The sequence below is a fragment of the Sinocyclocheilus anshuiensis genome, unplaced genomic scaffold (genome assembly GCF_001515605.1).
Source record: "Sinocyclocheilus anshuiensis isolate Anshui unplaced genomic scaffold, SAMN03320099.WGS_v1.1 scaffold3715, whole genome shotgun sequence".
Classification (NCBI taxonomy): domain Eukaryota; kingdom Metazoa; phylum Chordata; class Actinopteri; order Cypriniformes; family Cyprinidae; genus Sinocyclocheilus; species Sinocyclocheilus anshuiensis.
In genome coordinates, this window is record NW_015541115.1 from 22262 (window position 1) to 32023 (window position 9762).

Here is a 9762-nt window from a genome sequence, read left to right on the forward strand (position 1 = left end):
CATTTTGTCATTACTTATATATGGCAATAATCTTGTTGACCAATAAAAGAAGTATTAGCTTCCCTTTGTTCCTCTTGATGCTTGAAATTCAATCGTATTTATCATGTGTATACAAGTAAAATACTTGTTTCTTATGATCCCAAAAACCTTTTGATCTAAAGGTTTCTGCTTAAATGCCTGATTATGTTATGATTATGTGTCTGATTATGGTTTTGTGGACAAGACTAAACACATTTATTGTAGTATTCTTATGTTGGTAGTGAGCCAATCACAACCTCTTTGTTATGCGTATATGTTATGCATATTGGTCATTACACATTTCCTTTACTTTTATTTGTTGCTATATATACTAATATATATATTGATATTAAATTAGTAGTTTTTGACGCAGATTTTTTTGTAATCTGGACATGAACACAATGAACACAATGTTATCTTTGTAGAGCAATGCTACTTTTTTTTGTCCTGTTTGAAGCTTGACAAACATCATACACTTTCATTATATGGATAAGAGCAGTGAAGACTCAAAAATGTCTACATTTGTGTTTAAATAACTAAAAAGAGAACTATGTAATTTGTCATCTTTAAATGAAAATTCAAATGGGCATCTTTTAGATGTATTTATATAGGTATTTATTATGCCTATATTCCACATTGCATTGTTATATTACATCTTTAGTGGTCAAACTGCCTATTTTCCAAATGCTTAAAACAATTAAAATGTACAGTATTAATTATTGCAACTGAACCAGAGATTTCACGCTCTAGAAAAGTGCATGTCACCATCCAGTCTTTAGAGAATGAACAAGGAAGATTCTCTCAGGAAGTTGGATCTTTAGTTGCTTTACTGTCCGTTTCAGCATCTACAAGACTGAATCCTGCAGGAGAGCTGAGGTTCTCTGGCTTCTTCTCAATGTCTTTAGTGTGCTGTTCCCCCTGAGGGAGATCTTCACCAGAGGGTTTCACAATCTCCTCTGCAGGGGAAGTGGTTTGCGGAGGCGTCTTTGATAAGGGACTTGTATCATCGGGACACAAAGAAGCAACGGCCTCCTCCTTCACGCCAGGAAATGTCCGGTCTGGATACAAGAGTTTCAGCTGTTCCTCAAAGTAACTCTCTAGATTAGCACCCACACTGGCCATCTCAGTGTCTTCCTACAAACAACATGAATACACAACATTAGATGTCACACGTGTAGTATGTCTCATTCAAGCAGTACCACCGTTCTTTTGTGTTCAACAGAAAGAAAGAAATTCTTTGGAACAACTTGAGGGTAGGTAAATGACAGAATTTACAGAATTCTCATTTTTGTGTGAACTAACCCTTTAAATTAAGTTAAAACATTTATCACAGGCTTTGAGCAGGTTTTGGTTAACTCAACACATTATCTAGCAGTCAATTAACCTATAAAACTTACTGAACTGAAAGAACCCGCCTAAAAATAAAACAAATAAAAGATAAATAAAATAAAATAATAATGGCTTACAAATAATGACACTTCTCTGATGATGTCCAAAGCTTGTCTTATAACCACATGCGTCAGTATGCTTCCGTATCTCAAATAAATAGGCTAACTTTTTAAATTTATTTTAAATATTGTAACTTGTATATCAATCTCAACTATGAAATAACAGCTGAAAGACTGGGGAATGGTTAAAATAGACATATTGCACTTGAAAAGCTTTGAGTAATGAACCCTTTGAAGATATAGTTTAGAGGAAAGCTTTGTTTCACAATGACTACTCTTTAAAAAAAAAATACAAAAGCTACAATGCTTGCTGTAATGGTAATGATATCAGTCTAGTGGACAAGGATTCTTTATTTAAAAAAATAAATAAATATATAATTGTACACAAAAAACAAATTAATTTGAAAAGAAAAATGATTTGATGTTACAAGTTTTTAGAAAAATTAAAAGTAGAATTTCTGTGAGTTTAAGACTTAAAAATAGAATAATTATAGAGTGAAGGTTTAAAAAGGTTTTACAACAAGCCTTAAATTAATAAATGAATGAATGAATGAATGAATGAATGACACACACAAAACATTTAAAGCTATTTATAATCTATCTAATATTTTTTTTGTATGCTTTTTTTCTCAAAGCCATCTTAAGAGAGAGAAAGTTCCCCTAATTGAAGAATCGTCCCTTATATCTTGAAAATAATATTGTAAGTCAATACAAGTCAGCATACCTTGTGGAAAGTTGCACAGTTTTTGAAAATCAACCTGACGTCCTCCACAAAGTCCTCAGTGCTCTTGTAATTTCTGACCGCCAGTTTACTTCTGATCACCGACAGGTCCATTGGCGTCTTTATTATCTCACTGTACTCTGGCATCGACTGCAAATTTGAAGTGTGAACCAGGGACAGAACAGAAAACAGTCCTAATTATTAAATGAAAAAAAAAACTACAGCTTTGATCCAAACTAGTGCTGGGCGGTATACCAGTTCATACCGAATACCGGTGTTTATTTTTGCTATGATATGAATTTTTAAAATACCACAATACCGGTATATGTCGCTTAAACAACGTTCGGAACGCAACACTGTTTGAAAGGCGTCCCTTTTCACTGTTGCACTGTGGTGAGGGAACAGCTGTATGACCCTAATGAATATATGTGGGTCACCCCAAAATCTGAAGAAAAACCTAATTTATTATATTCAGCTTACTGACTGATTAATTAACCTATCAAAAACAACAAATGACAAAATTAACATTTCTGAACTGTGGCATTATTTGTCATTTATGACAATTAAGCAAATGTTTCTTTCCAAATTCTCATTTCTGTAATGCAAAAAAAATCTCGATACCCTTCTAAACACAACGATTTGCTTATTTATTCATTCAATTTTTATTTAAATCAGCATAAATTGAAGGCAGTAAAAATATTACTCAATATACAAATATTTTAAAGGGGTCTATTATGCTTTTTCAACTTTATTTAGTCTGTAATGTTGCTGTTTGAGCATAAAAAAGATCTGCAAAGTTACAAAGCTCAAAGTCCACTTCAAAAGGAGATATTTTATTTAACGGAAATCACTTTTCAAAAACTACAACGAACGACTCGTTTGGACTTCAACGCATAATTTATCACAAATATCGACGAATGGGACGAGACCTGGTTGAGCTACACTAGAGAAGGCAACGAGTGTTATCACTATGTCGGAGACACTCTAGCTTTCCCAAGGCAGACGAACTTAAAGCGGTTACAATCATACGGGTTTAAATCGCGCTCAAATTTATTTGATTTTGAGCAATATTTACACTGAAGCTCGCAGCAGGCGGCTATGGTAAGGGCCAGGACATTTCCTGACCAGGCACTGAGTGCTGCCAATCACAACACACACTGGCCCAGCTAACCAATCACAGCACATTTCGTATTTCAGAAGGCGGGCTTTCATTTGATACAGGAATTATTCGAGCCATTCATGGCAGACTGAGGAGAGAGGTGTTGTAATAATGTAAAATATGTGAAAAATAATGTGTTTTTCGAACAACCTAGTATGAGAGCCTGTTCTAGTACACCCCCAACACAAAATCAAGACTTTGATTTTGAAGAGCATAATAGGACCTCTTTAACATTCAATGAAAATAATTTTTTTAATTACTTAGTTACTTTAAGATTTCTTATTATACTTGATTATCATGAAAATGTCACAATGCAAAAATACTAAATTACTATTTATTTTATAAAATAGGCTTAATATTTTTCTCTTTATGCAAAATTCTGTTTTTCTTTGGGGTGAAATACGACCCAGACATGTGTTTAAAATATTTTTGTTTCCCCAATGAAAATCAAATCTAGTTCATGTGTCTAGAATGCCATGTGAGATGGATGATCTTACCGAAGGTGTTACAGGCTCCTGAAAATCTGTGCTGAGCTCATTGCAGTAAAGACGAAGCAGTAGCCGCTCACATTTCTGCATGAACACAACAAATAATTGTAGCCATTTTAAAAGATATTCGGAATGTAAAACCAATTTTAAAACTTAATAGTTCTAAAGTGACACCTAAAATAAAGCAGAACTAATTGAAAGCAGTTCATACTCTTCTGTCCACAGGAGTGAAAGCCTCAGAATCTGGATCCTGCTTCACATTGTTCGATTCTCCGCTACCATTGATGTTATACTGCAGTTCAGGTGAAGTAAGGTCACGGCAGAACGTACAGTACCACTTACCACTACAGATACACACAAACACAACACACATACATAACTGCAATAGAATTAATAAAAGAAAACTATTCTCAGAATCTGACCATTCTCAAAATCTTTGTTGGAAATTTAACAATAAATAAAATGTTTTTAAATGAAAAAGATATGGTAATGCTTGCTTTGGGATAATACAACAAATGTTAAAAACAGCTTTGCTGCTTAACATATTTGTGGAAACCATTATACATTTTTTTTTTCCCCAGGATCTTTGATGAATAGAACATTTTAAATAACAGAATTTATTTAAAATAAAAAATCTTCTGTAACATTATAAATGTCTTTACTGTCACTTATGATCAATTTAATGCATCCTTGCTGAATACAAGTATTAAAAATCTTACCTACCCAAACTTTTGAATGGTAGTGCACCATGAAAAATATTAAGCAGCAAAAACTTTATTTAATATTAATAAGAAGAAAACTTTCTTGAGCACCAAATCAGCATTAGATTCATTTCTAAAGGATCATGTGACACATGAAAAATTCAACTTTGCCATGACAGGAATAAATAACATTTTAAAATAATATTTTACCATATTACTGTATTTTTATAAATGCAACCTTGGTGAGCATAAGAGACTACTAGCCAAAAATTTGGAATAATTAAGATTTATTTTTATATTTTTGTACAAAGTGTGTATGCACTAGGGTTGGGTATCGTTTGGGTTTTTTTCGATACCGGTGCCAAATCGATACTTTTAAAATGGTTCCGGTGCCTAAACGGTGCCTCAACCGACACTTATTAAAAAATAAATAAATAAATAACAAATCCCCCCAAAAATGATGGATTGGCCATTAGAATAGAAATAGAATAGAGAGTGCAAATGTTAGTGTGTCAAGTTTTTTAATTAAAACAAGCAGATAAAAAAAGTAGCCCAATTCTGTGGAAAAAAACGTGGACTTGGCAACCCTGCATCCAGCAAGAGCTACTGGAGTCTTAAGTCGGAATGTGAAAACAACTCTCGTTACTACAAATATGTGTTGGATTTGTATTATTAGAGCTTTCCGACTTGAGTTCAGGTGCATTTTCTCAGTCGGGAAATTATATTTGACATGCGGTGCCAGTGATGATGCTTCTAACGTCCGTTTTGTAGAACCTGAGGACAAATATTTCAATGGATCGCTCAGGCATGGCACCGAAATGAGGCACCGAAATCTGCGTTCGGATTCGGTTCTAGTACATACCGGTTACATAGGTACCGGTGCCATATTGGTACCGGGTTTTGGTACCCAGCCCTAGTATGCACACCAAATTAATTATATATTAAAATATTTTATATTAAATATCTACAGTTTAATTATCAAATCGGTTTAATTTATTATTTTCAGTTGGATCATCCGATACCTTGGAGATGCATTTAGAGTGGGGACATGGCAGCTGACATGGAAGACTTTCGGACATCTGTCACAGCAGAGCAGTTCTCCTCCATTCTGGCACACCGCGCACCAGTCCTCATTGGGGTCTTCATCTGCTTCTGGGGTCTTCTCTGACTGCTGCTCACCTTGTGGCATTTGAGACTGAACCCCTGTGCTGTCTGGAAGACTGGCTTTAGCACTGGTCTTTACCTACAGTAACACAAAATAAAACAAAAAAAAGTATGTATATGTAAAAAGTGTACATGTATTGTGAAAAACTGTGATTTGTGTGTACCTGACAAAATACTGTACGTGAATTTGCTAAAGATTTATCCAAACAATTTCCTGCAGTTGCGGTTTTAAAAACAGTTTTTGGTCTATTTGGTTGTCAACCAAATGTCAAATCCGAATAATTCTGATGTTAAAATCTATTCCTTCCATGAGCTGGTGTGGAATGAGTAAAATCGTACAAAATGAACTTCATCGTCATCCTCTGGTTCATCTTTGATGACAATGACCGGCCCTGGAGACGTCCTGCGTCTCCTCTTGGTGGAAGGGTTTGATGGGCCACTCTGCGGGGCTTCTACGCGCTTCCAGGAGCTAGAACTTGGAAAAAAATAAAAATGACTAGATGTGCATTTTGTGAAAGAAACAGCAAGGTAGTAAAGGCAGTAATAGCTTTTCATGCTGTGAAACAAATTTACTAATGTAAATCTAGCAAATGTATTTTTATATTTTTATTTTTTAATTTATGTAAATGTATAACACTATGGCCCTGTTTCACAGACATGGCTTAGACTACGCCAGGATTAAGTCTTAGTTCAATTAGGGAATTTAAGTAGCTTTTATAAATGTGATTTAGAAAAAAACCATTACTGGTGTGCATCTTGAGACAAAACAATAACACTGACAACATTTAAGATATGTCAGTGCAACTGGCTTTCAGTTAAAACAGCTCAAACATGCATTTTAGTCTAAGCTTAAGCCTTGTCTGTGAAACCAGGGGTATGTTTTATATTAGCTTGGCCTTAATCTGCCGTAATCAATCTTTCTATATTATTTTCCTTATTTGGGGAGTTGTGGATAAAAAAAAATAGATACCATTTTGTCGTCAATATCACACTCCCCTACTAGAAATGTACAGCGGCAGTAAAGAGAGATGCCTGGATATAAACAGTACTAACGACCTTTACCTTTTTGCCTACTAATTTTTAATTTGATAGGTAGAGTCTAGCTGGCTAGTTAAATCAGAGTATTTCTTTACAAGCTCTTTCTTTACAAGGAAGTATTTCTTTACAAGGAAACAACCATCTACACTATGATACACTTTCATCACCTCTCATTTACAACCTTGACTTGGTCTACAGATGCTTATAATAATTAAATATGCAGATAAATGCAAGAATGAAAATCAATCCCAAATCAGTATGCAAATCATTGCAAGTTGATAAGACATTTTCACATTTTAATCTTAAATCTTTCAAGTACAACAAAAACCTATACAAAGCAAAGTTTTTTTTTTTTTTTATATATATGTTAAGCATTTCTGGTTGAACTAACTATAGAAGAGAACAAGAACCTAACGACTCAAAAGAACTCAAAACTTAAAATATTTAAGAATAAGAATATTTACCTGGTCTTTGGTTCTGATGAGGTGACGGACATTTGTATTCCTTGTACTAAAAGTCCAATAAAATCAAGACAATATTCAGTACTGTAAGACAAAGCATTTGATAAACACAGAACATGAACTAGGCAGCAAGCCTTAATGTCTCCAATCAACAAGACAAGACAAGGTGGTCACCAATAGCAGCCATTCGTTTTTGCTGATGAAGCGTACCAGTTCCCTCTGTAGGTGTGGAGAGGTGACTGGGTTGATAACTGGGCCTTTGAGCAGACAGCAGCATGCTGGGTTCACATCTCCTGTTCAGGTACGACGTTACCTGCATGTTTTGCTTAAAAAAAGCAAACAGAATTTTGCATATGCATTATTAAATATGAGACTGGAGTAACAGCTGCTGAAAATTCAGCTTTACCATCACAGAAATTGATTCCGTTATAAAAGATATTTACATTAGTGCTGTCAAACGATTAATCGCGATTAATCGCATCCGAAATAAAAGTTTTTGTGTGTGTACCGTGTATATTTATGTATATATAAATACACAAACATTCATGTATATATTTTACAAATATTTACGTATATATATATATATATATATATATATATTTATATTCAAATATAATTTATATAAATAAATATTAATATTTTATAACAAAACATTTTTCTTAAATATATACGTGCATGTATGTGTATTTATATATACATTTAAATACAGTATACACAGTACACACTAGGGGTGGGAATCACCAGAGGCCTCACGATACGATATTATCACGATACTTGTGTCACGATACAACATTCTTGTGATTTTAAATATATTGCGATATTCTGCGATATATTGTAATTTATTACCTTTTTCCAACTTCAAATTATGTCCCCAAAGGAAAACTTTGGCAACATCTGTTTTAACTAAAAAGAAACATTTCTCAGTTTGTTTATCTCGCTTCAATTTTATTGTTGCAGTGCAAAATGGGATTGTCAAGCAGACAAACTGACCAACACTTTCATGAAAACCTGTCATAAATGTTGTATGCACCTGGCAAACTCAGTTATTTGTATTACAGTCTAGTCCACCTTAATTAAATGTAAACAGGTATGCACTGCTGTGCTACTACAGGTATTTTGAACAATGCAACTTGAACTTGTACAAAAATGTTGTGCAGACCCTTCAGCAATTGGGGCATTTGAAAGTAAATCACTGTTAAATTTAAAATAAATAAAACATAGTCTAACATCCGATTTAAACGTGGACTGGGCTTTCCTGATAACTTTCCGCGATGCCGCCATCTTTATTTTTCTAACTTACTGCATGCTGAAGGTGACCCAGTTGACCTCACCAGAAAAAAACAACAACTCAACACCACCATCTAGTGAACTGTAAAGAAATTTATTTTATTATTCTACCAAATAGTATAATAAAAGATTGATACTTGGCGTCCATGTATCGATACAGTATTGCCGTGGAAAATATCACGATACTATGCTGTATCGATTTTTTTCCACGACCCCTAGTACACACACATATATTATGTAAACAAAAACTTTTATTTTGGATGCGATTAATCGTGATTAATCATTTGACAGCACTAATTTACATAGAAACATTTTAAATTGTAAAATAATTTCACAATACTACTGTTTTTATCAAATTCTGGATCATATAAATGCAACCAAAAACATAAAGTCGTAATTATTCCAAACTTTTGACCAGCAGTGTACATATATGTGTGCAGTGCAAACTTTTTTTAATAGTCAGTAGAGTTTTTCATTGCCTGATGCCATTTATACTGTATATGGGTGGTTGACACAAAATGAAACATCTCCATATGTTTTTCTTTCAGGCCTATAGGTAAAAATCTGTAATATTTATTTTTCACTGAAAAAAAAAAGGTTACAGTTGTCATGAAAATGTATCCGATTAATTGTTCTACAAATAGTTGCAATAATGATTTAATTGTGTTTTTTTTTTCACTTAGTTACAATATAAACTTGATACACAATTATCTTGTATTAAGCAAACAAATGTTAATTCCCTTAAAGCTTGAGAACAAACAATGAACATGTAGAATGTGATGAATAAAAATATATAAAAACCAAATATAAATATAATATTAAACCAACCTGAATATTATAATGTTTATTATTTCATTAAATTATTTTTTAATAATATTATTTAATTGCATACGATTAAGCAGCAGCAAAATATTTTTTATTTTTATTGCTGAATATATTGAAATATATCACTTTTTTAAATCATATTCTTAATTATATTGAGAAACTACGGGTGTGCGATATATATCGTCTGCGATAATATCGTAATTGTTGTTTTAACGATGTGCGATTTGACATTATTGAGTATTTTGCAAAGAAACTATATCGAATATTTGTACTTTAACATTATTATGTATATTTTACATAAATTACTTTACTTTACATAAAACTATAAGGTGTAACCATGTTGTGTGATTGAATATTTCCAAATTTTCCATGTCGACTCTTACATCACTTGCCCACCGCGGCACCGACCCCCACCGTCGTTTTGATTTTTTTATAGTAATAAAAATCATTTA

General features: G+C 33.2%; 1 protein-coding gene across 1 annotated transcript in view; it reads right to left on the reverse strand.

The window, feature by feature from the left end:
• Positions 1-621: 621 nt before the first annotated feature.
• Positions 622-9762, reverse strand: part of LOC107690747 (transcription intermediary factor 1-alpha-like) — a 21956-nt gene continuing 12815 nt past the window's right edge. The window contains exons 11-18 of the mRNA XM_016489154.1: positions 7409-7523; positions 7202-7247; positions 6039-6174; positions 5558-5778; positions 4046-4178; positions 3844-3918; positions 2191-2337; positions 622-1152 (exon numbers count right to left, since the gene is read on the reverse strand). Coding sequence (XP_016344640.1) covers positions 820-1152; positions 2191-2337; positions 3844-3918; positions 4046-4178; positions 5558-5778; positions 6039-6174; positions 7202-7247; positions 7409-7523 — 1206 coding nt within the window. The 3' untranslated portion in view covers positions 622-819. The remainder of the gene's footprint in view (positions 1153-2190; positions 2338-3843; positions 3919-4045; positions 4179-5557; positions 5779-6038; positions 6175-7201; positions 7248-7408; positions 7524-9762) is intronic.